Below are 27,500 nucleotides of genomic sequence, written 5' to 3' on the forward strand. Positions count from 1 at the left end.
AAAGCTTAGTATAATGGCTTACTTTTAGCCAAATACTTTTCCTGCAGTTATCTTACTAGGAAGATGGCATCTGTGGTACTCTTCCCAAATACAAATATTCCTAATCTACCTTTTTTTCTCTCTTTTTCTTTAAAATATTTAACAACAAAAGACAGTTTTTCTTTTAAAGCATTTCACAACAGACAGTTCTTTGGAGAGCCCCTTTTTTTCTTTATTTTTCTTTAAAAACATTTAACAACAAGACAGTTCTTTTCTCTTACTCTTTTAAAACACAGAAAGTTCATTTTTTTTCTTTCTTTAAAAACATTTAATGGCAACAGACAGTTTTTTTTTCCTATTTGCCTCTGCAATGTTCACATTCCTGGTTGTGTCATTCGCACCTGTTTGTTTTCTTCCTCCCATCAACACGCTAGCTCCTCTGCGTAAAATGTGCATGTTCCCTGCTAGTTGGCTGTTCTCTCTCGCTCTGTCTGTTTGCCCTTGCAACTTGTGGGTTACCTATATATATCAGATGATGCAGCCAGAAAGACAGGTATATTGCAGGTAGCACAGTTCATGTTTACCTTCAAAACTGGGTTACTCTATTGTTGTTTTAAACTCTTTGTGACTGTAGAGGTCAAGAGATCAAGTACCTACAGTTATAAAAAATCCGTTCTTTCTGATAAAACAATCAAAATCTCACTGGCATGTATAACTAGAGCACTGTTTCAAACCCAGCTAATGGCAAAAGGATCATCATCATCATCATCATCGTTTAACGTCCGCTTTCCATGCTAGCATGGGTTGGACGATTTGACTGAGGACTGGTGAAACCAGATGGCTACACCAGGCTCCAATCTGATTTGGCAGAGTTTCTACAGCTGGATGCCCTTTCTAACGCCAACCACTCAGAGAGTGTAGTGGGTGCTTTTTACGTGCCACCGGCACGAAGGCCAGTCAGGCGGTACTGGCAACAGCCATGCTCAAAATGGAGTATTTTATGTGCCACCCACACAAGAGCCAGTCCAGGGGCACTGGCAACGATCTCGCTCGAAAGTACTTACACATGCTGCGGGCACAAGTGCCAGAAAGGCGACGCTGGGCACAGGTGCCATCACAATTTCACTTTCGCTTGCCCCAATAAGTCTTCGCAAGCTGAGTTTCGTATCCAATGAGGGAGACGACGTTGGCACGGGTGCCAGTCGTCGAATTTAACTCGATTTCGATTTCACTTGCCTCAATAGGTCATCGCAAGTGGAGTTTAGTGTCCAGCATAAGTGGACTGGCTGAGGTCTTAGATTTAGGTCTCACTCGGCTTGCCGGGTCTTCTCACGCACAGCATATTTCCAATTGGCAGAGTTTCTACAGCTGGATGCCCTTCCTAACGCCAACCATTCAGAGAGTGTAGTGGGTGCTTTTACGTGCACGAAGGCCAGTCAGGCGGTACTGGCAGTGGCCATGCTCAAAATGGTGTATTTTATGTGCCACCCGCACAAGAGCCAGTCCAGGGGCACTGGCAACATTGTCTCCCTCATTGGACATGAAACTCAGCTTGCGAAGACTTATTGCGGAAAGCGAAATCGTGAAGGCATCTGTGCCCAGCATCGCCTTTCTGGCACTTGTGCCCGCGGCATGTGTAAGGACTTTCGAGAGAGATCGTTGCCAGTGCCCCTGGACTGGCTCTTGTGCAGGTGGCACATAAAATACACCATTTTGAGCGTGGCCATTGCAAGTGAAATTGAAATCGAGTTAAATTCGACGACTAGCACCCATGCCAACGTTGTCTCCCTCATTGGACATGAAACTCAGCTTGCGAAGACTTATTGCGGAAAGCGAAATCATGAAGGCATCTGTGCCCAGCGTCGCCTTTCTGGCACTTGTGCCCGCGGCATGTGTAAGGACTTTCGAGTGAGATCGTTGCCAGTCGTCAAATTTAACTCGATTTCACTTGCCTCAACCGGTCTTCGCAAGTGGAGTTTAGTGTCCAATTTAACTCGATTTTGATTTCACTTGCCTCAACAGGTCTTCGCAACTGGAGTTTAGTGTCCAATTTAACTCGATTTCAATTTCACTTGCCTCAACAGGTCTTCGCAAGTGGAGTTTAGTGTCCAAAAGATATTTCATAATATCACCCCCTGTGCTCAATATTTTTTTTATTTCCTTTTTTTAAAATTTAAACCCAGAGAACGATGCTCACATCGTGTGAACATGAAATCATCAGGATTTTTTTTTTTTCTCATTCGTAACAGTATATATAATATAGTTTACACTATTTTTTAAAACTTTATCAGTTTCAGCTGAAAGCTGTTGGTATGCTGGGGCACCAACATTTTGCTACACTGTTATTATTGAGAGCCTCCTCTGATATGTGACATTTGGTGAACAAGTGAGTTTGATGTCACTGCCACGAGGTAGGTTCATCTGGGACTCTCGACAGGAAAAGATCCAGTTTTGATTTGAAAACACCTACATCCACTTTGTGTAGGTCCCTCAGGCTCTTTGGGAGTATATTAAAAGCTGTGGGCCTCTGAAACCCAGGCTGTTGCGCAACAGCATTGCTGGGATCTATATATTATATATTTTCTTTCTTTTTTTTTTTTGAAGAGCTTGGGTTTAGGGAAGATTTTCTATGCTTCATTTTGGTCCAACCACTGCAAAGAATGTTTTTTATTATTGTACAGAATCCACTTTACATCGCAAGTTACAATATGGTTGAGAAATGGCTCGGTCTGGTTACGGAGAAGTGACAAGCAAATTTCACATGCACATTTTCTGATTTTCATTCAAATCGTGTGGTACCCATTTGATGAGGTTTTTTTAATTTTCTGATCGCATGCAAATGGTTGCAGGCAGTTTTCTGGCTAACTTGAAGTCCTTTTGCTAGTTCTTAAGTGGTTTTTACATGGATCTTTCTCAATAACGGTCTTTAATTGACCGTCATTGATGACAAATGGGCGTCTACTATGTTCACAATCTTCTAGGCTTAGATCTCCACTGCAAAATCGTTTAAACCATTTTCAAGCTGACCACTCACTGGTCATTTCCTCACTAAATGTTCAAAACTCTGCAAAAATCCGGTACAAATTCTTCATGGTTCAAAATGTTGCTTACTTTTTACTCTGATATATATTCATACATCCACACACATTCATACACACAGTATATATTTATATACAATAATGACTGGCCTGATGGAAGGATGCATCTTCATCTTGATGTCATTATCCACAAGATCCTTGATCAACCTCCTGGTGTAGACATCCGCTACAGAATGGATGGAAGACTTTTCTGCATCCCCTACTTCTGCTCAAAAGTCTTCATCTCATCATGCACACCAGGCTAATCACATCACAGGAAAATGTGACATTGGTTGAAGCAGATCCAGCTGGTTTCCTTGAACATTTCCTAACTCAAGGATGAGTGTTGGGTTCATCACTTTGAGCCAAAGACAAAGAGACCATCTCTTCAGTGGTAATACCCCTTCTCACCTCCTCCAAAGAAGACCAAGGTCATTTCATCTGCAGGGAAGGTGATGGCCTCCATCAATGGAGAGAGTACTCTATCAACTTGCTGAGGCAGTTATGAAAGGCTACCAAGACCAAACACCCAAGAAAACTGATGAAAGGGAACTTGTTTCATCAGGATAAGTCCTTGGTTTCAATGGCAGCTGTGCATGACTATGGTTTTGAACTGGTTGATCAGACTCCCTACTCTCCTGATTTGGCCCCATCTGACTATCATCAGTTCTCCAACATGAAAAATACTTGGCTGAGAACCAGTGATGTCATATCTACAGTTACCACTAGTTACTTTTGAAGTCTTCTTTCAACAGTCAAATGTCAGTTTATGTGGAAAGAAGCAATTCAGTTATTAAGAAGAGTTGAAATTAATGCATGCAAGATTTCACAGTTGTTAACATCACTCCTTCATAGTCAACCTAAGAACTTTTCAGCCCACCCATGTATGAATGCACTGGAAATTTGTATTTTCCACCTAAACTATTCATTTTAGCTTGTTAAAAAAAAATACACTTCAGTAAAGTTTTAAAATGCTCATCCATACCAAAAATGCATAAATTCCGTGAAAAGATATTTCAAATGTAGCTGTCTTTTGTTTCTTTCATTATTATCATTGTTTAACGTCTGCCTTCCATGCTGACATGGGTTGGACAATCTGACAGGGGCCTGCACCAGACTTCTGTGTCTGTTTTTGCAGGGTTTTTACAGCTGGATGCCCTTCCTAACACCAACCACCCAGCAGAGTGGACTGAGTGCTTTTTATGTGGCACAAGTACAGGCAAGGTCAGTTTTAGCAAGGTTTTTACAGCTGGATGCCCTTCCAAATGCCAACCACTTTTACAGTGTAAACTAGATACTTTTTACGTGGCATCAGCACTGGCAGGGTCACTAAGTAAATTGCAAGACAAAGATCCTTTCAGAGGAGAGGGAGCATTGGAGGAGGTGATCTTGTGTCAGATGATGAATGGTTAGAGTGAGACAGAAACAGGTTTTTAGCTGTAGAGATGGTACATGCTTACCCAACCAGAGTGAGAGAGTGATCAGGAATGAGAACAGAAACAGGTGTGCTGCTGTAAAGGAGTTACATGGTTACCCAGCCTAAGGGAAGAGCAAGTGAAGGAGAGAGTGGGCGCAAGAGAGCTGAAGGGAGATGGTGGCAGAGTTCTGGGCATACTCGCAAGGGATGGGGGATCAGAATATAAATGGGATGGTCGAGTAAAAGAGGGAGATAAATGATGGCAAGTGAGATATGGAGGTGATAATATAAGTTGGAAGACTACCAAAGAAGCATGAGTAGAGAGTGGGGGAGGCGAATGCTGTGAGTGGTGAAAACCTGGGTATATAGAGGGGATGGGGGTGCTACCAGATAGCAGTGATACAGTGGACAGGGCCATGAGGACAGGATTGGGAAGTGAGAGGTAAGCATAGTGTGTGAAAGAAGAGATGTAGTTTGGTTTGTTGGGATAGGGTGTGCGAAGAGTTTTCTTGTTACATGTGGGTGGAACACAGCACTTCTAGAACTCAGTTTTACTGACATGGATGGGTCTTCTCATGAACCTCATATTACCAAACATCTCAGTCCATTGTCATCTCCATGAAGTTCAGTACCCTGAGATTGGTCCTTACCACTTTGTCCCATGTTTTCCTGGGTCTCCCCTTCTGCATGAGACTAAGTACCATGTGCCCTTAATACTTATTGTGATTCCACTGCACCTCTTATGTGGCCATAGCTTACATTGGGTGCAGCAAATGGAATTATTTCCAACCCCTTTCCTACATATTGGGTGGGGTCATTCACCTGACGAAAAGAGAGTCTTATTTTCTTTCTTCTTAACAACAACTTTGATCTTTTCTAGGTTAACTTTAAGGCCCTTTGTTTTCAGATTTTGCTTCCATATCTTGAATTTCTTCTCGATTCTGCTCCAGATTCTGCAATAAGCGTGAGATCATCTACATAAAGTAGTTCCCATGGGCATCCGGATTTCAATTGTTTTGTTATGGCTTGGAGGACTATAATGAATAAGAGTGGGCTGAAAACTGAACCTTGGTGAACCCCTACTTGTACACTATACTCATCACTATTCATGGCCGACTCTCACCTTACTGACAAACCACTCCTCTACTCCTAACTTCCTTAGAGACCACCAGATAACAGAGCAGGGGACTCTGTTGGAAACTTTTTCCGTGTCAACAAAACCTAAGTCCAATGGCTTACTTTTAGCCAAATACTTTTCCTGCAGTTATCTCACTAGGAAGATGGCATCAGTGGTACTCTTCCCAAGTACAAATACTCCTAATCAGTTGATCTATAACCCTCTCAGTAACTTTCATGACCTGGTCTTGCAGTTTGATACCTCCGTAGTTGTTTCTATCTACGGCATCACCTTTACTTTTGTAGTAGTTAACTATAATACTACACCAGTCACTGAGAATGACACCTTCCTGAATAACCTGATTAATTATATGGGTGACTAGGAATTTTAATCATCTCAGCAGTGATTCCTGATGGCCCAGGGGCTTTCCCTGTCTCCATATCCTTAACTGTCTTATCTATTATGCTATCAACTCTGGTGGCTGGTCCCTCAGTTAGTTCGATACTTGAAAGACTCTCCTCCTCCCATTCATTTTCCACAAACTAACCTTTTATAGAGACACTTCCAAGCATATTTCTTCTCTGAGTCACTCAGTGCAAGCATACCATTATCCATTCACATACATATCTCTCCCACCACATCTCTATTCTCTGATACACTGCTTTGCAATCCTGAACACCTGACACTCTGTTCCTCACACTGTAGAACATTTTCAAATCTCTCACCTTCTGCTATTCCATTTATTATGTGAACCTGACAACTAGCTACCCTGCTGGCTACCTGATATAATTCTCTGCTTCTACTGCTTTTCCAGTACTGTCTTTTTGCTTTTATAGCACTGTCTACCTCCTTGTTCCACCACCATGTGAGCCTTGGCTTAGCTGGGACTCTGCACCAACCACAGATTTCTTCTGTAGCCCTCAGTAGACTGTCCCCAGGAACTTCCAATTGTCTTTTAAGCTATATGTCCCCAACTCTTCCTCTCTATCATCAGAAGCTGCCATTAGGAAATCTCAAAATTTCTGTCTGTTTGCTGGGTCTTTGAGCTTCCATAGTCTTCTTTTCTAGATTGGTTTATTTCTCCGAGTCTTTCTAGTTCTAATTCTGAAGTCACTAACTAGTAACCTATGTTGGGTTGTACACTCTTCACCTAGGAAAGTCTTTGTATTTGCAAGCATCTGTCTATCTCATTGCCTGGTGAGGAGGTAGTCAATCTGGCCACCAAACTGATAAATGATTAGGTGGCTGGCTAGCTGGTTTTCTGAAGTTAGTGTTGCAGATCATGAGATCATTTGCATCACAGAACTCCAGCAATCTTGTTCACTCCTCATTCCTAGGGCCAAAGCCATATCCACCATGCACTCCATGGAATCTATGAGGATGCTGTCCAACATGTCCATTAAATCACCAGCCACAACAACAAAGTCTCTGTCATTAGGCAGTCTGCAGAAAGAATTGGTCTATAGAATTGGTCCAACCAGCCTAGACTGAAGAGCATAGGCAGAGATAAATGTAACTGTTAATTTATCCATAAGTCTCGGCTTAATTACCCTATCACATACTCTGACTACCTCAATTACCTTATCTACCCACTTTCCTGCTAACAGTATGCCTACACCACCCATTCCATCACTCCTGCCCACCCAGAAGAATTTGAATCTCTGTCTTGCCTGTGAGGAATCTAGCAGAGGCTCCCTTCCATCCTACTTCTTGCATGCCACACACATCAACATGGCATTGCTCCAACATTTTAGTAATTTCCCCACTCCTTCCTTTCATTGTACCAGCTTTGATGGTAGCAGCCCTGAGATTGTGTACTTTGGAATGACAGCAGGAAGGCAGTTGTGGAACTTTTGTCATCACCTGAAAAGAAGATCTGCACAAATGCTTGCCAGCTAGCATAGAGCTTTGGTACATAGTTTATTCAGTGAATTACAATGAATCACAGTTTCCCCATTCCATACAATATCCAGAGCAAGAGCCAAGAGATGAAGAGGGTGTGAGAATAGGGCATGTAGGCTGACCAGGAAGAGAAGATAGGGTGGCTACATAGGATAGTTTAAGTATTATATGTCTAAATATTTATATATGCGGTACCATTAACTGTGTGGAGGCGCAATGGCCCAGTGGTTAGGGCAGCAGACTCATGGTTGGAGGATCTCGGTTTTGATTCCCAGATTGTGTGTGTTTATTGAGCGAAAACACCTAAAGCTCCATGAGGCTCCCGCAGGTGGTGGTGACGACCCCTGTTGTACTCTTTCGCCCCAACTTTCTCTCTTTCTTCCTGTTTCTTGAGTAACGTTGCGATGGACTGGTGTCCTGTCCAGCTGGGGGGAACACATACACCATGGAAACCGGGCCCATGAGCCTGGCTAGGCTTTAAAAGAGCGCATAAATAAATAAATAAATGACCATTAACTGTATATAGCACTCATCAGGATGTATGGATGAAGATATATGGGACAAACAGGAAACTAAGCAAAATATGCACTCCCACACACAGCACAGGAGGTTGACTTCTAAAAGCTGAAATATTAAAAAGACTCTTTATTGATTACTAATATGCTGTATATAATGATATCTACATAAAATATTAGAATGACTTTCAACTTGAAATACAGAAGTTGATTTGAAATAAAAGAGTGTGATCTAGAGAATAGCAAAGAATTATAACAGCCTAAAATATGTCAGTCTGACAGTTGATAAAATCATTACTTTAAAAATAGAAGACTGAGAAAGAGAGCTGATGATGTTATGGGTGGAGTGATCTTCAAATTGAGTCCAGCATTTCATTATTTAGTTTAAGAGACAGGCATGGTTGTATATTTAAGAAGTTTGTTTCACAATCACATGCAGTCAGATTCAGCTCCATAATACAACACTATAGGCATGTGTCTTCTATAGCCCCAGGCTGACCGATGCCTTGTGAGTGAATTTAGTAGATGTGTAGGCTCTGTAGGAGCCCATATGTGCTGGTGGTATGTAAAAAGCACCCAGTGCACTCTGTAAAGTGGTTGGTGTTAGGAAGTGCATCAAGCTGTAGAAACCATGCCAAAACAGATAAGGGAGCCTGATGTGACTCCCAGCCTTGCCAACTCTTGTCAAACTGTCTAATCCATGCCACCATGGAAAGCAGATATTAAATTACGAAGTGTGTATACATACATATATATATATATATATATATATATATATATATATATATATATATATATATATATATATATAGGTGCAGATGTGGCAATGTGGTAAGACGTTTGCTTCTCACCCACAGAGTTTCACCTTTAGTCCTCACATGTGACACCTTAAACAAGTGTTTTCTATTATATCCCCTGTCTAACCAAAGCCTTGTGAGTGAATTTAGCCAAAGAAAACTGAAAGAAGACTGTCGTGTGTGTGTAGGTAAAGTGTACAAAACATGTAAATTCAAAACCAACTGATCAACATCGCACAGCCGTGTAGACCCAAGAACAAGTTACAAATGACCGATGTAATTTATAAATTTCACTGTAAAAGTAATAATTGTAAGCTTCATAATTGTAACTACTACATTGGTCATATGAGCACAGGTCTCTTTCAGTCACCATACATTTCATTGAAGAGCAATTATATCATACATAGCATAAAACAAAGGTAGATACAAAAATATTTACAGATACTTTATAAACAATTAATCATGGAAGCAATACTCATCAGATTTCCTGTCTTTTCAACTTTCTCACCTACACCTTTACATATTCTATCATCATTAACATAACTCTATTTCTTATTCTCACAGTATGTGTGCATCTTTGTGTTTGTCTCTCACTACTTAACAACTGGTGTTGATTTCTTTATGTTCCTGTAGCATAGCAGTTCAGAAAAATAATAATAATAAAAGGTCAAGAGAATAAGTACCAGACTTAAGCAAAATGAAATACTGGGTTGATTTGATTGACAACAGTGATGCAATATGATATGCAGCCAAATGATAAAATCAAGTAAATGAATAAAGAAAAAAAAGAGTACTTTTAATATTTTTTATGTTTTTTTTTTTACATTCATTGAGATCATGTTGCATTTACATGAAACCACTTCCTCTGATATAAAATAGATTTTTGTCGAATTGAAATCTGAAAGTGATTTCATAATTTGGATTTTGAACAGTTTACTTTTAAGAACTTTTTTGTTATATTTTTGTTCATTAAGCTAACACTGTGATATGCTAACATTATATAATTATGAAAGCTGTCTATCACATCATTCTAAACTGTGGGATGTTTTATTTTTATAGACTCCGAAAATAAAGAAAACTTATTCAACTTCTTCACAAGATTCTTCTGTATTGTCTTCACAAAACAATAAATCAACTCGAAGTAACAATGAATCCAACAAAGTTGACAATAAACACAACAATAACAAAGATTCCCTTTTAGGAACCAATGTACAAAGCAGTTTTAAAAGAATTCGTGATAATGGTAAGCCTACGAATTTTCTTTTTTATCTTTCAGTTTATTTCTATTAATTTGTTACTTAGGTGTCAAGTTTTTTCTTAAAGAGGTGGAATTCAATTGATTATATTGATTATACTACTAATACTTAATTTATCATCCCTAAAATTTTGGTTGAGAGAAACAAGATTAATACTGTATTATTAAGGTGGCGAGCTGGCAGAAACGGTAGCACGCCGGGCGAAATGCTCAGCAGTATTTCGTCTGCCGCTATGTTCTGAGTTCAAATTCTGCCAAATTTAGCCTTTCATCCTTTCGGGGTCAATTAAAATAAGTACCAGTTTCGCACTGAGGTTGATGTAATTGACTTAATCCCTTTGTCTGTCCTTGTTTGTCCCCTCTATGTTTAGCCCCTTGTGGGCCTTAATCCCTTTGTCTGTCCTTGTTTGTCCCCTCTATGTTTAGCCCCTTGTGGGCCTTAATCCCTTTGTCTGTCCTTGTTTGTCCCCTCTATGTTTAGCCCCTTGTGGGCAATAAGGAAATAAGAAACAAGATTAATACTGTAATGCAGTATTAATGTAACAGTTGGGCCATACATAATCCTTTATGAAATTTTCTATGGCACACATGTAATAATGTTATATGAACATAATAACTTCTTAGTAAAATCATGTTGAACAATTTAATTTCTTTCTCCTTATTTACTCATGCTTTCTCTTGATCAAAGTTTGGTGGAGCTCATATTTTAACAAACAGTTTTTGTTTCAGATAAAGCTTTACATGACATACAAACTGTATGATAGCTTGTAATCTGGAAAAAGATAGCCCTGAACAGAGTTTATTATATTCATTCAAAGTAAAAGAGCATTATGTACTGGATTTTTTTTTTTTTTTAATGTTTCTTGAACTCTCATAATAAATAAAGGTCTCATCTAAGGAAAAGGAAGCTTTCTAAAACACAAAAAAAAAAACTCAGTGAGCAATTGGTTCCTTTATTCAAACTGACTGGTGTGTTTAATGTTCTGAATCCTTCTTAGCATTTCAATGAACTTAATGTTAAGTGACATTACACTTCCAAATATTCTGGATATGGTTAATTTAAAGGAAATATTAGAAAGCTTAAAACTGAAGCACTTAGATAAATCAGAAGCCTTTTCAACCAAATGCATAAAGATTTTGAGGTAATTGTGCACATAAGCTATGTTGTTGGTGAAAATATTAAACATTCTAAAAATTCTGTTTGAGAAAGAATGCTGTGATGTGAAGGAGGAAAAGACGGAAGCAGAGAGAGAATTACGGTAGTCTTACCTGTCTATTTGGAAGGGTCACTCACAACGTCCACATGCTCTGCCGCCCTACCATTTAACAGGTCTGCTCTCGTATACTGTCCACTGCCAACTGACAGCTTGCACCTCGCCAACCCCAGCATGCCCACCATGGCCCTTCCGGTGGGACCTACAGGTCCCACTTCCAACAGGACATGTATACTCCCTCACTTCCGCTCCTTCTCTACAACACAGCCTGGCTAATAACACCCCCCCCCAATCTGAAAATCATTCAACCAACCTGCCCACACCCTCTCCTCAACCCTGAACCACACGCCTTAACTTGTCTCGTAATCAGCTAACCAGTGAGGAGGGCACTGTTCCCACTGTGACCACTGTGGGACTTCAGGACTTGCCTCAATCCCTGGCATGTTGCTGCCAGCTTCATCCTCTTGTCCATTACTGTTGGCTTTATCCTCCATCGCATTAATGATCCCGCACACATCCAAAACATGACGTGGCATGGCATCTACGGACACACTGTTCCTCGAATTTACAGAAGTTATTGTCCCCTTTCCCTAACCTGCACAAAGGCATGCTCTTTCTCTTCTGTGGGTTGCGGCGATGCGGTACATGGATGTCTCCACTCGTACTTGAATATTGCCCTGTGTGGCACTGACTCCTCAGCCTGTCCCAACCTGGGTGATATTATACCAAAAAACAGCTTCCACCAGTGAGATGTGGCCCCTCTCTGCTATGGTTTTGATGGTGCTATGATGCCTCTCCACAACCCCATTGCCACTTGGCCAGTATTCCGCACTGATGAAACAGCTAACATGCCATTTATCCGGCATTCCCCTCAACACCTCAAGTGAAACGCAGTGCCATTGTCCACAAGCAGCTCATCCACAGGGCCTTGTTCTAGGAATATTTCATTTAGTATTCTTATGATTTCCTCCGCAGTCCCTGTCTTCATCTCCCTACATGTGGCCAATCACCCCGGTCCGCAGTCGACCTTCAAGAGGTATGTCCCCTGCCAGTAGTGCATCACGTCCACTGCCAGTTGTTTCCAGTTGTGTTCCACTGGAATGCTTCCTGCCTCATGCACACCTGGAGTGGAGTCAATGGACTGGCACCTGTCACAGCTCCCAACTACTCTCTGGACACTCTGTTTGGTCATGCCAGAGTCAACTTTCCTGGCCAGGGACAGGGTCCTGTCCACCCTCATGTGATGCATGGTATGCTGTCTCCTCGGCTCCAAGTCACTCAGTCGACACACTGCAGCCACTCCTTGCTCCAGATCTTCCAGCACCTGCAACCAGGCTTTCTTTACTCTGGTCAGGAAATCCGCTCTATTCCTCTCAGAAGGCACAAAAACCACACTCAACCTCAGATCAAATTCGGCAGCTAGCTCACCCAGTATTCCCAAACGGTGTCTTAGCAGTATCTCTGTGCCCCCCTTTGGTTCACACCCTCTGGTCGCCAGTGACCACTGATCCCACCCATCTAAGTATAGTGGCCGAATCAGTCCGGATCTCGATGGTGCACAGCCCCCACCTCAGGGTCAGGTTCAGCCCCTTTAACATGCCATCCATCTCTGCTACATTGATGTGGTTGCAGTCGTCCTTCATCCTGAGCGTACAGGCCACATCCTCCACCACAACACCTCCAATTTCCAGGACAACTCTCATTGCTATGCTGCTAGCATCACACCGCATGATCCCATTCTTCAATTTTGGGCACATACCAGTTTCCTCTTACTGGGTCCTCCAAGACTTCTCTGCATCATGGCAGTTGTCTTCTCGCTCACGTTGTCACTCCACCTTACTCCTTCAGCTCACCTCTTGATGAAGCTGCATGCCGTCCAGAGTGATCCTGCAATCAGGTAGTGTCCCAGCAGCTTCCCACACACAAGAAACAGTTCTCGCTTGCTCATCTTCGTGCCCAGTTCTGGGATCTCATTCCCTCTCCGAAACACCAATGTGCCGGCCTTGTCTCTCCATAGCAGCTCCTCCTTCCATTGCCTCCAGTGGTTTGGCAGTTAGCCCAAAACCTTTCGGGTAGCTTATGACCTCCTTTGCCAACACTATGCTCTCATCCACCAAGATGTCATCAATATAGGAATTGGTGGCTCTTTTCACTTTGTCCACCTTTCCCAGGATGGTTTTGAGAATCGTTGCCATAATCTTCAGTTTCTAACCTGGTCAGGCAGTATATCCGACCCTGGTACCTTACCAGCTGATATTTCCACAGTCTCTCAGCCACATGCAGCTGCAGGTATGCCAACTTCAAATCAGCGGTTGTGGAGGCCCCTATCATCTGCCTCCACTCTTTCAAGGTTTCACTGCAAATGTCCATGGCTTTGCCGCCCGTATGGCACAATACATGGTTGTTCAGCTCTCAGAAATCTAATACTGGCCTGTCTTTATGTTTCATCGGTTGCACCGCTGCCATCAATGGTAGCACTCCACTCTCCACTTCCTCCTTCCAAAGGATCAGAATACCTTCCTTGATCCACTGTTCCACCTCTCCTTCAAACTCGCTTCTGGCATCCCCTTTCAGGGTATGCTGATAGCAGCTTACTGTGTTTTTCAATGTCAGAGAATCTCTCTTCCAGTACTATTCCACTGTCCACTGCCAGCTGTCAAGCACAGCCCGAAAATCCTTGCCTGTAATGGTGTGTGCAGCATATTTTTCTTCGCAACTCTCACCACTCTCCTGTCGCGAACTCACAGCACATAGCGCCCCTGCATCACCAAATGTCACGCCGGTTTCATTGACTGTGACACCTCCCAAACAGACAATAGCGTCCATCCCCATCCCCACATCAGTTCCGTCCACCATGCAGTTGATGATTGCACGCAACCTCAATCTCGTTCCTCGTACGACCATCTCCACATCGCTACTTCCTCTGCATTCAATTTCCGTACCGTCAACAGTCCTTACACTACTCGCTCCACTCCATTCTTCTACCACCCCCGGAGTCATTAGGGTTGTTGAGCAGCCCATGTCCACAAGAGCTCAGGATACCTTTCCCTCCACCATGACGTCCACTACTGGCAACAACCTTGGAATTTGAGAGGGGAGGTAAAAAAAAGATACTGCTCTTCTTGCCCTTCTCTCCTTATCTCCACTAGTTACACTCCTGTTATAACATCAGTTATAATGTAATGTGATTATCTTTTAGATTTTAGTTGCAATATTTTTAACAAATGTTTTGTTGATGAACAAATAAAGTTTACTGATAAACAATAAAGAACACAAATAATATTTTAAATTTATTTTGTGAAAAAATCTAACATATTTTCTTGCTTATATTTCGAATTTTTAATAGCATTTAAACGTTTTTCTAATTTTTTTATAAGTAATAAATTTTCAGTAGTCATATCTTCTGCTTCTGTCGAATCACAAAGAAGATTCAGAGCTTTACTTATATCTTTAGTTGTAGGTTTAGGTTTTGGTGCTGGTTCCTTGTCATCACATTGTTCTAGTGGTTTCCGAGTCAATTATCTCTTAATCGGTCATCTCAGTAAAAGTTTTTGCATTGTCGTCGAAACTAATGAACTCATCTGCAGTCATCACCAATGAAGGGTCAGTATTAAGTTTAGGAGCAGTTTGTTTAATCAGTTCAGCTAGTGGTATATTGACATCATCATCACTGCTTTCAACTTTTGTGTCTGTGGTTTCAGGTTTTTGAGTGAGACCATTGTAGTGCCAGCGGTTAGAAATAGCAGGTGTCACAGAGTCCCAAGAATTTTTGATGTATCAAATAGCATCAGTTAGGGTAACGTTACAAGTATCGCTTTCGTTTAGTTGAGTGATTATCTGATCTAAATGTACTGTTTGTAGTTAGATTTGGAGTTGTGAATTATTCCAGCATCTAGGTGTTGTAGGTGGCACGTTGTTGTCAGTGGGAGAAAGTGAACTTCTACATTGGTGAGTTTATCGGGTATGTTGTGTCTAGGGGCATTGTCCAATATCAGTAAAATTTTTCAGTGCTGAAGTTGCATTTTCTTATCAAGATCTTTCATCCAACTGCTAAACATACTTCAGTTCATCCAAGCTTTGCTATTGTAGTCGTAATCTACATAAAGTTTGTAGTTGAAATTCTTAAAACATTGGGGTTTGGACACCTCCAATAACAAGTGGTCGTAGTTTTTCGCTGCCATCAGCATTACAAGCTAGTGTCACCATAAGTTTTCTTTTTGCTTTTTGACACCTTTGGTAAAAATTTTTCTTGTAAGCAATTTATTAGGTAATTGGCACAAAAATAAACTTGTTTCGTTGATATTAAAAATATTCCTTGGTTCAAATTTCTTCATTTTCTCTTTAGCACACTATAAACCAGCAGTAATTAATTGTTGATCTGTACCAGCACTTTCACCAGAAGGAATCTGACATTTAGTTGAGTATCTCTGCTTACATCTATGAAGCCAACCATTGGAATAAGTGAAATATTTTATATTCAATTCTGGTCCAAGTTTCTTTACTTTGTTTCTCAAAATTCCATCTGTTATATCACCGTTGTTAGTACAAATACTCGTAAACCATAAAAAAAGAGCTTCTTCTAAATTTGTGTGTTTGGCAGTTTTCCAAACTTTGATTCCCCACTTTGTGAGCTTTCCTGCCATATACTGTTGGAAGCATGCCCTTCCTTTATACTCCACCATGCTCTCATCGACGAATAAGTATTTCTCTGGTTGTAAAGTGTTTTATATGGATTTTGAATGCAGTCAATGAGGGGTCTTATTTTAAATAAGGGATCAAAGTTTGGTTCTCCATGTACTGGGGTACTACTAGTGTCTCTCACATGTAAATACTTGTTCAGTTTCACAAATCATATTTGTGACATAATACTGGAAACTGGAAACTGATCACCAAAAGGTTCCTGATTGCTCCAGTAATTTGTAATCTTGGGTAATTGTCTTATACTCATGATAATATTCATGGCAAAAATGCCTGTATTTCTTCTACAGTTGTGGGAAACCACAAGCTATCTTTTTTTCCAGTTTGTTTGTATTCTGCGTAATGGTTTGTTTCCGCAGTGATGGCTTCAAACAAACATACTGGAAAAAATAAGAGAAAAAAGTCTAACGGTTTCACTTCCTGAGAAAGACTATGGGTAGACCCTGGCTCCTCAGAAAAATTGCTAATAAAAATATTTTTTAACTTTTTACTCCATTCCAGTGTAAAATCATCCTTGCTGTCACTGTTGCCACTTTCAGTTTCTTCAGAATCGCTGCTTTCAGTTTCGGATACAGAAATATCTGATTCTTTCTCATACACTACATGCTTTTGTACTTCATTCATTCTCTTTATTGATATCTCTATATTTTCTGTTGAGAAACCCCCAAATTTGGTATCACTGCTTGATAGCATGAAACTCCTATCCATTTTCAAAGTTGAAAAAAATCGATACAGACAAAATGTGGGAAAAAAATCCCCCAAAATTCACTGAGTTCAGATATCATGTCAAACAATGTCCTATACTATAACTCAACTATTTACAAAGTGAAATCACATGTTTTCACAAATGTACTACCAAGATTTGTGTTCAAATTCACATTTAAATAACGGCCAGGTTGGTTGTTAGAACCAAAATATTTTCCAGCCGACTATGGCCGGGTTGGTATTGAAAGGCTTAAGAGAAAGAGAGAGAGTGGTTAAAGAAAGGAAAAAATATCTAAAACTGTTCAACTGCAATTTTAATTTTTAAGTGATTGTTCTAAACTTTCCCTCAAAAATCATATTTAAGAGTATTTGGTACAAATTAGCCAGCAATGTATTCTGCATATTCTTGTGTTTGTGTGGTTTTTATGTATGTGTGTATATGTATGTATGTACCTCTGTCCTTGTGTGTGTGTGTGTGTGTGTGTGTGTGTGTGCGTGTGTGTGTGTGTGTGTTTTGCTGCTATGTACCATGTTTGTATGTATGAGTGCACATCTTCATATGTGTAGACAAGTGTGTGTGTATATGTGGCCATGTGTTTCAGTCTCTATTTGCGTATGTGGTTGTCTGTTCATATACCCTATGTACCTACCCATCTGTATGTAGACCTGTTGGTTTACATATACATACATGTGCATGCACACACACACACACACACACACACACATACATACATCTATCTGCATAAAAGCCCATTAACTGTTCTACTTTACCTGTGTAAAATGTGGGTATGGTATTTATGTATATTTCCGATTTAGTATTGGGGAAGTTTCATTTATATAAAAAACATAGTGAGGAGGGGACCCACCAAATCAGCTCCTCTGTTGACAGAGGCCTACATAAACTGAGACAGCGAATTAGGAACAGAGAATTAGTGTGCCTCCCTACGGACAAGTCTGGCAGACTGTCAATAGACAGCCGTCAGAACTATGTCCAGACCATGCAACAACACATCAGTAACATGAGAGAAGTTGCACCACAAGAACATGAAAAAGTGGAAAAAATCCTCAACGCACACATGGGAATGTGGTGCAACATACTCCAACCTACAAAAAGGACAGCACACAATTTCCAAGTTACCAACAACGATATTCCTACACTATACGGGTTATGCAAAGACCACAAACCCTACATAAACCCTGTCATGGGGCCTCCAACCAGACCAGTTTGTGGAGCAAATATCTCCAGCAACTATAGACTGTCCTACTTCCTCTCACAGGTATTACAATCTCTCATAGAGATGTCTCCAGATGTCTGTGTGAGCACGGAAGATTTCCTCAGTAAAATCAGTACTTGCAACCACTCCAACGACCTCACAGGTTGTGTAGTGGGTAGTATGGATGTGATTTCACTCTACCCCTCTATAGACATAGATTTTGCTGTGGAGATATGCATTCAGGTGATCTGTGAGAGTAAAGTGGAGTTCCGCAAGGTAAACACGAGGGAACTGGGCCTCCTCCTCAGACTAAGCTACGACAGTAACTATTTGGATGACCATGACCTCAGTAGATTCTGCCCCACCAGGCCACAGAGGGGAAGACCACCCACCATCACTTCAGCAGTGAAAAAAAAGCACCACTGAACGCTGGAGTGGCTGGACTGCACCCACCCAAAACCCTGAGAACAACAATCAGGTGAAGGAAATGATTGCTCACGCAATAGGGGCCAGTATAAAAACCACCTTGAAGAACCACATCGTAAAGTTCAACAAGAAACTATACATGCAGGTTCAAGGTGCAGCCATCGGCGTTGGTGTAGCTGGAGATGTGGCCGGCCTCTTCATGACTTGGTGGGACAGAAAACTTAAACATATGTTAGCAGAACAGTCCACAACTCTTCTACTTTACAGCAGATATGTAGATGACATTAATATCATAGTTAGGACCAACTCTAGTGACAGTCGTGTAGAAACAGAAAGGAACGTAATGGAGAGCATCCAGCAAATAGCTAACTCCATCCACCAAAGTATCAAGGTAACTATAGATTACCCGACTAAACACCCCAACAATAAGCTCCCGGTACTTGATACTAAACTTTGGTTAGAGACTGTGAACAATAGAGTGCAGCTCCTCCACTCATATTATATGAAGCCCATAGCTTCAAAATATGTTATTCACAAGAACTCAGCTTTGTCACACAGCATGAAAATTAACATACTGATAGCAGACTTAGTTAGGATAATGAACATTTCCCCACTATGCAAGCCCTATGAAATGAAAAAACATATACAGAACTTCATGCACCGCATGCAGTTCTCTGGATATGATCAGAAAGATAGGGTTCGAGTATACAGGGGAGCTAGAAAGAGGTTAGATAAAATTATACGTAATGATACCAGTGGTACCTGCCCTAGATATAGAAACAAAGAATGGAATAGGATACAAAGAATTTATGACAAAGCCAACAAGGCGACCATGTGGTATAAAACCGACAGATATCAAGGAGTGATGTTTATAGAGGCCACAGCCCATGGAGAACTAGCACGTAGGTTTAGAAAAGCTCTGAAGGAGTCCAAATTCAACATTAAGATTGTTGAAAAGCCAGGGAACTCCATCAGACCACAACTATGTAGGATGTACCTTCTTTGAGAATACCATATGTACCAATGATAACTGCATGGTATGTAGGATTAGCCCTGGCATTAACTGCAGAAATAGAAATGTAGTTTACAGCATAAAATGCATTGAAGGTGCTTGTAAAGACCTGAATATGACATATATAGGTGAAACATCTAGGAGCATTGCGGAATGACTAAACGAACATATGAGACAATATGACGACAAAATACAGTCCTCCATACTCTACCAACATGCCAAAGACCAGCATGGAGGCAACTTGGGTCAACTTGACATCCGCATCTTATCCAAGCACCCAAAAGACGCAGCTCTAAGGCAAATACGGAATAAAGAAATAGATATGTCAGCTTTCTAACAAAAAATAAATATTGTCAAAATATAATAATGGCGCTAAATTAGCAGCTGTCAAAGTTTAACATATATCTTACTACAAATTTCATACATGATGACCTAATATTTGTATTATATCTATATGTGAGCCTGAATTCAGGAGGGTCAGTATCATCAAGGACATCTATATTTAGATCACCTAGATTTGGAACCATTTCATTCAACTTTATTCTAAATGGAGTATTTCTAATGTAAAAGATCTTCTTGTCGAAGCCACTATTCTTTAAAGCTAGATTATAGGCAGGTGCATGGTTGTTAAAGATCTGCTCACTGGCTGATAGGTTAGATATTCTAATGCATGTCATTGATATATTGAATGGTTTTGTCTTTTAGAAATCAGTAAAATAGACAGTATCTAAATTTAGAGTAATATCTAAATAATTTACTTAGATATATTTACAAATGTAACGCTTAAAGTAAATTTCTTAAATATCTTATTAAATTGCTTCCTACTTTTATCCACCTTTTGCAAAGGAAAACCAGAGACGGCTAATAAAGCGCCATCATTATATATATATATATATATATATATATATCTATATATATATATATATACACATATATGTATATGCATATATGTGTGTGTGTGTGTGTATATGTATATATTTGTGTGTGTGTGTATGTATATATATATATGTATATATGTGTGTGTGTATATATATATGTATGTATACATATGTATGTATATATACACGTTTATATATATATATTTACATATATACATGTATATATACATATATGTATGTGTGTATATATATGTCTTAATATATAAAGCTGAAGTTGTGTGTCTGTGTGAAGCCTTTTTAAAAGTTTATAGAAATCCACATTTTCCACTTTTTTGTAAAAAATTTTACATCAATGGAATTTTCTCGATGTGAACTTTCCAGTGCAGTAATTAGATTTTTTAAATTTTGTTTACTTTGTGTGATTTAAGGAAGATTTGGTTGTTGTTTCTAGCAACTTTTATATTTCTTCCATTCTACCTGTACCGGCGTTCTTACACATCAATCATGCGCTCAACATATAATATAGAGAGTAAGAGTAAAAGAGGGAGAGAGAGAGAAAGTGATACATACAAAGTCATAGATTAACTTGGTTTAAGACTATTCTTTCCTTCTATCTACCTTTTCACTCTCACATTGTTCTTCTTCCTCTCTCCCATTTAAATAGCTTTCTTCTATCCCTCTACCTCTAACTATCCACATGACCTGGTCATCTGGGGCTTATCACCATTTCTCTGCTTCGACCATTGTCTGTCTGCATGTTCAGCGTCCTTGTCTCTTCTTAGTATTTTTTACCTATTTTTCATAACATAGAAACGTAAAAACACACGCAACCATACATACGTGATCTGTGACAACAACATACACATAAACACATACACACATCAACATTATAGATATAAGATTTAGTTTGTGTGTGTTTCTTATATAAACGCGCACGCATTGCTATTTTATAACTGTCTTCCATTCTCCCTTCCTCTCTTTCTCTTCATTGCTCCCGTTCTCTATTCCTTTCTCCACCTCTCTCTCTCTTCCTCTCTCCCTCTTCTCTCTCGCTCTCTCAAACGCATACACGCGCACGTACACACAAGCATTCACTACAATATAACTCATGTTCGTCAATGTTTTGTAAATATACAAACTACGGAACTTATGTAGACAGGACAACACATTGCAAATCAGTGAACTTCATTAGAAATGTGGGTTATTTTTCAGATTAACACCCGCACGATTTTCACTTTGGTGTTAGGGTTAGGGTTTTAGGGTCAGGGTTAGGGTTTTAGGGTTACGGTTAGTATTAGGGTTAGTGTTAGGGTTTTAGGGTTAGGTAATTGTGCTGGTGTTAATCTGAAAAATTACTGAAATTTGTAAACTACCGACCCTGCCATCTGTTATAACTTTTGTTGTTCTGTTTAATATATACATAGATTATGACTCCATAGAAGAGAGTTTGCTGGAGAAAGAAAGCAACCGGTTTAAAATGACAGCAACAGACTGCAGCAATTCACCACATTCCAGAAGCTACTTTGAACATAATGCAGAATGGTGCATCAACATCTACTGCCCAATCTGATAGAATTCTGGCAGTACTGTGTAGCAACAGATTGCCAGCAATTGCTTCATCAGATATTGCTGTCCTAGCTCCTGCAAAAAGGGATTACCCTACTATGTATAATCAGGGCAGTGCAAAAAGTTGTTTTGCACAAGCATTTGTATAGCCAATTAGACGGATTAAATTTACGTACGCTTAATAATGTTACGCTAAACAGCTTTCAGACTTGCCCTATTAATTTCATCGTCTTTTGAATTATGAACATATTTACATCATAAGGGTTTTTTCGTTGTAAGGCTTTCTTTTTTAGTTGATTTTCACCTAGCAAGACTTACTGTAGATGGCGTAATAAGTCACACCTGGACAACGTCGGGTTATACTTCTTGTATATATATAATATATATCAACATATATGTATATATATGTGTATATATGTATGTGTGTGTGAGTGTATATATATATATATATCAACTTCAGGAAACCTGCCTGTCACCTAGTCACCTACCGATCCGGCAGACACTCTTGCCAAATCGACTACATCCTCGCCAGAAATAGGGAAAGAGGGCGGCTTATAAATGTCAAAACCTTCCCTGGCGAAGAATGTACCCCTCAACACAGATTAGTAGTTAGCGACTTCGGGATAAAGGCAAAATGGTTGCCCAGAAGTAGACCGGCTTAGAGGAGAAGGGTGTGGAAGCTTAAAGACCTTGCAAATGGACGGAGATTTAGAGACATGTTACTCAAAGCATTTGACGAAATAGAAGAGGATATAGCATCATACAATGTGGAAGACAATTGGAGATTTCTGCGGGACAACCTGCTGAGAGCCACCGACCAGATCTGTGGCTGGTGTAAAGTCCCCTCTCGACCCAGAGTAACAAGGTGGTGGAACGATGAGGTAGACGGCTATTAGACAAAAGAAACAGGCTTGGAAGGACTGGAAGAATGGAGGTAGCAGGGAATTGTACCAATCTGCCAGAAGGGAAGCTAGGCGACAGGTTTATTTAGCCAGAGGGGAAGCAGATAAGAAAAAATTTGCCAATGTTCTGCGCCGTGAGGACCAAAGACTTGAGGTATTTCATGTTGCAAGACAGTGTAGGAGAGAGAATAGTGATGTCGTAGGAGAGAAATGTGTTCGCATGGATGATGGTACGCTTGCACTAAATGAGGCTACAAAGAAAGAGGTCTGGAGATGCCACTACGATAGATTGCTCAATAAAGAGAATGAATGGGAGAAAGAGAGTCTGCCATATGTTGACCCAACAGAGGGACCAGCTATCCGAGTTGACAGTACCATGGTAGATAAAGCAATTAGGAGTATGAAGACAGGGAAAGCCCCCGGCCCATCAGGAATCACTGCAGAAATGCTCAAAATATCTGGAAGTGTCGGCTATAGCCTAGTCACCCGTATTACGAACCAGGTGATACACGAAGGAGTCATACCCAATGACTGGTGTAGCAGCACCATAGTCAACTGCTACAAAGGTAAAGGTGATGCTTTAGATACAAATAATTACAGAGGTATCAAGCTGTTAGATCAGGTAATGAAAGTCACGGACAGGGTCATAGCCCAACTAATTAGGGAGCGAATCAATTTAGATGAGATGCAGTTTGGGTTTGTGCCAGGTAAAAGCACCACTGATGCCATATTTCTGGTAAGACAGCTGCAGGAGAAATACCTAACCAAGGATAAACCTCTGTACCTGGCTTTCGTTGACATGGAGAAAGCCTTTGACAGGGTCCCCCGATCCCTTATCTGGTGGTCAATGAGGAAACTTGGGATAGAAGAATGGCTAGTGAGAGCTGTGCGAGCCATGTACAGAGATGCTGTCAGTAAGGTGAGGGTTGGAAATGAGTACAGTAAAGAATTCCAGGTAGAGGTAGGGGCGATCACAGAGGAATTCAAGACAGGTTGCCCCTGGGAGCTCCTCTATGCTGATGATCTTGCACTAATTGCTGAGTCACTATCAGAACTAGAGGAGAAGTTTCAGGTGTGGAAGCAAGGTCTAGAATCGAAGGGCCTTAGAGTCAACCTAGCTAAAACCAATGTCCTTCAGGTAGATGGCCCTGCTCAGTATGTAGAAAAGGAGTAGGTAGTAACTCTATAAGATGTACCCAGTGCAAGCTATGGACACATAAGAGGTGCAGCAATATCAAAGGCAGGTTAACTAGGAAGTTAGTTTTTGTATGTGGCAGATGTTCAGTTGCAATAAACACTGTAAACAAACAGGAAACAACTTCTATCTCATTCCAGGGTGAAAAACTAGAGGTAGTCGATAGCTTCCGCTATCTGGGCAACCAAGTTAGTAGTGGGGGTGGGTGCGCTGAAAGTGTAGCTGCTAGAATAAGAATAGCCTGGGCAAAGTTTAGAGAGCTCTTACCCCTGCTGGCGACAAAGGGACTCTCACTCAGAGTAAAAGGCAGACTGTATGACACATGTGTACGAACAGCCATGCTACATGGCAGTGAAACATGGGCTGTGACTGCTGAGGACATGCGTAAGCTCACAAGGAATGAAGCCAGTATGCTCCGATGGATGAGCAATGTCAGTGTGCATACCCGACAAAGTGTAAGTATCTTGAGAGAAAAGCTGAACATAAGAAGCATCAGTTGTGGTGTGCAAGAGAGATGATTACGCTGGTACGGACATGTGGCGAGAATGGACGAGGCTAACTGCGTGAAAAAGTGCCAAACCCTAACAGTTGAGGGTACCCGTGGAAGAGGTAGGCCCAGGAAGACCTGGACTGAGGTGGTGAGGCAAGACCTTCGAACATTAGGCCTCACCAAGGCGATGACTTCTGATCGAAACCTTTCGAAATATGCTGTGCGTGAGAAGACCCGGCAAGCCAAGTGAGATCTAAATCCAAGGCCTCTGCCAGGGGTGTAGCCAGCCCACTTATGCGTACCTTTCCTTCAATGGACACTAAACTCCGCTTGCAAAGACTTTTTGAGGCAAGTGAAATTGAAATTGAACTAAATTCGACGACTGGCACCCATGCCAACGTCGTCTCCTTCATTGGACATGAAACTCAGCTTGCGAAGACTTATTGGGGCAAGCGAAAGCGAAATCGGGATGGCACCTGTGCCCAGTGTCGCCTTTCTGGCACTTGTGCCCATGACATGTGTAAAGATTTTCGAGCGAGATCGTTGCTAGTGCCCCTGGACTGGCTCTTGTGCGGTTGGCACATAAAATACACCATTTTGAGCGTGGCTGTTGCCAGTGCCACCTGACTGGCCTCCATGCAGGTGGCACGTAAAAGCATCCACTATACTCTCAGAGTGGTTGGCGTTAGGAAGGGCATCCAGCTGTAGAAACTCTGCCAAATCAGATTGGAAAAAAAACCACAGGGCTAAAAGCAAAACACAGAAGAAAGTGTGTAAAAGCTATAAGGTTAAAACGCATCTATATGCGCATATTTTCGCATGCACGCACATAATGTTCCATGTGCGCATCTATAGACGCATAGGAAAAAAGCGGGTGGAGGGGAGAATACAGAAAAAATATATGTGGAAAATATACAAAACATTATCTCTACAAATATGTAAAAAAAATATAAAAAATATGTAAGAAAACTAAGTAAAAAGTATTGAGAGATAAAACGCTTATACATAGATACAATATAGAAAGCATGTTCTATCAGTAAACTCAGGGGGACCGAAAACGTAGCAAATATTTAGCCACAAGTGAACATGATCCGAAAAGTTCAGGTCTTGAATTTAGAAATGTGGCGGAGGTCTAAGCTGCCTTTCCAGATGAGCCATCTTTCCATATCACATAGACCGCACCTTCCGCTGCCGCTGGTGTAAAGTTAACACTTGGCTAAGAATCTTCCAATCGATGTTATAACTGATACCTTTATCTTTTAGGGACCATATATGACTGATAATTTGGTCGTTTTCCTTTTGTCCCATTGCCTGAAGCTCAAGGTGTGATTATTGAATCTGGCCTTGAAATAACCCTCCGTAAGGCCCACATATTTCTTCGTCGAAACTGTGTCCTTAGTGGATATAGAGTCCATGGTGGCCTCATAAATGATGGTTTCATAAATGATGTCATCAGCCACATCAGTGATTTTGATTTGTTTACACTTGCCTCAATAGGTCTTTGGAAGCAAAGTTCATTGTCCAATGAATGAGGGGTACTCATATGTGGGCCAGTTACACCCCACGTTCAGATATGCTTTTAATGTTCCACTGGCACAAGTGCCAATCAGGTGGTACTGTCGTCAGCCACGTCAGCAATTTTGATTTTGATTTCACTTGCCTCAATAGGTCTTCACAAGCAAGGTTTATTGTCCAACGAATGAGGGGTATTCATAAATGGGCTGGTTACACCCACTTGCATAGGCCATGGGCTATGGTCTCACTTAGCTTGTCGGGTCTTCTCAAGCACAGCATATCTCCAAAGGTCCCGGTCAGTAGTCATTGCCTTGGTAAGGCCCAATGTTCGAAGGTCGTGCTTCACCACATCATCCCAGGTTTTCCTGGTTCTACCTCTTCCACAGGTTCCCTCAACTGCTAGAGTGTGACGCTTTTTTGCACAACTGTCCTCATTCATTTGCAACACATGACCATACCAGCGCAATCATCTCTCTTGCACACCATATTTGAGGCTTCTTAAATCCAACTCTTCTCTCAGGGCGCTTATACTCTGTTGTGTATGCACACTGACATTACACATCCAGCGGAGGATAGTGGCTTCATTCCTTGCAAGCTTTTGCATGTCCTTAGCAGTCACGGCCCATGTTTCACTGCCATGTAGCATGGCTGTTCACACACATGCGTCATACAGTCTACCTTTTACTCTGAGCAAGAGGCCCTTTGTCACCAGCAGATGTAGGATCTCTCTGAACTTTCTCAGGCTATTCTTATTCTCGCAGCTACACTTTCAGAACATCCACCCCTGCTACCGACTTGCTCCTGTAGGTAATGGAAGCTATCAACTACTTCTAGTTTTTCTCCCTGGAATGTGGCAAAAGCTGTTCTCTGCACATTTTCAGTGTTTATTGCACCTGAGCATTTGCCACATACAAAAACTGTCTTGCTAGTTAGCCTCCCTTTGACATTGCTACACCTCTTATATGTCCATAGCTTACTGGGTACATCTTATGGTGTTTCTACCTATGCCTTTTCTACAGATTGAGCAGGGCCATCTACCTGAAGGGATTTGTGGTTTGTCTGCCTTCCTACTTATTAAGACTTTGGCTTTAGCTAGGTTTACTGTAAGGCCCTTCGATTCTAATCCTTGCTTCCACACTTGAAACTTCTCCTCTAGTTCTGATAGTGACTCAGCAATTAGAGCAAGGTCATCAGAATAGAGGAGCTCCGAGGGGCATCCTGTCTTGAATTCCTGTGTTATTGCCTGGAGGACTATGATGAATAAAAGGGCTGAGAACTGATCCTTGGTGGACCCCTACCCCTACTCGGAATTCTTTACTGTACTACTTGCCAACCCTCGCCTTACTGACAGCGTCCCTTTACATGGCTTGCACTGCTCTCACTAACCATTCATCTATCCCTAGTTTCCTCATTGACCACCAGATAAGGGAACGGGGGACCCTGTCAAAGGCTTTCTCCATGTCAACGAAAGCCAGGTACAGAGGTTTATCTTTTGCTAGGTATTTCTCTTGCAGCTCTCATACCAGAAATATAGCATCAGTGTTGCTTTTCCCTGGCATGAACCCAAACTGCATCTCATCTAAACTGACTCTCTCCCTAATTAGTTGGGCTATGACCCTCTCCGTG

At 41.1% G+C, this 27,500-nt stretch overlaps 1 protein-coding gene across 4 annotated transcripts in view; it reads left to right on the forward strand.

The window, feature by feature from the left end:
* LOC106872965 (SH3 domain-containing kinase-binding protein 1) overlaps positions 1 to 27,500 on the forward strand; it is a 360,206-nt gene that overhangs the window by 249,418 nt on the left and 83,288 nt on the right. For all 4 annotated transcript variants that reach the window (XM_089366667.1, XM_089366670.1, XM_089366668.1 and 1 more), the window contains one exon: positions 9,864 to 10,047. In XM_089366667.1, the coding sequence (XP_089222793.1) occupies positions 9,864 to 10,047 (184 nt within the window). The remainder of the gene's footprint in view (positions 1 to 9,863; positions 10,048 to 27,500) is intronic.

This window comes from Octopus bimaculoides, chromosome 19 (assembly GCF_046866305.1).
Source record: "Octopus bimaculoides isolate indiv1 chromosome 19, ASM4686630v1, whole genome shotgun sequence".
Classification (NCBI taxonomy): domain Eukaryota; kingdom Metazoa; phylum Mollusca; class Cephalopoda; order Octopoda; family Octopodidae; genus Octopus; species Octopus bimaculoides.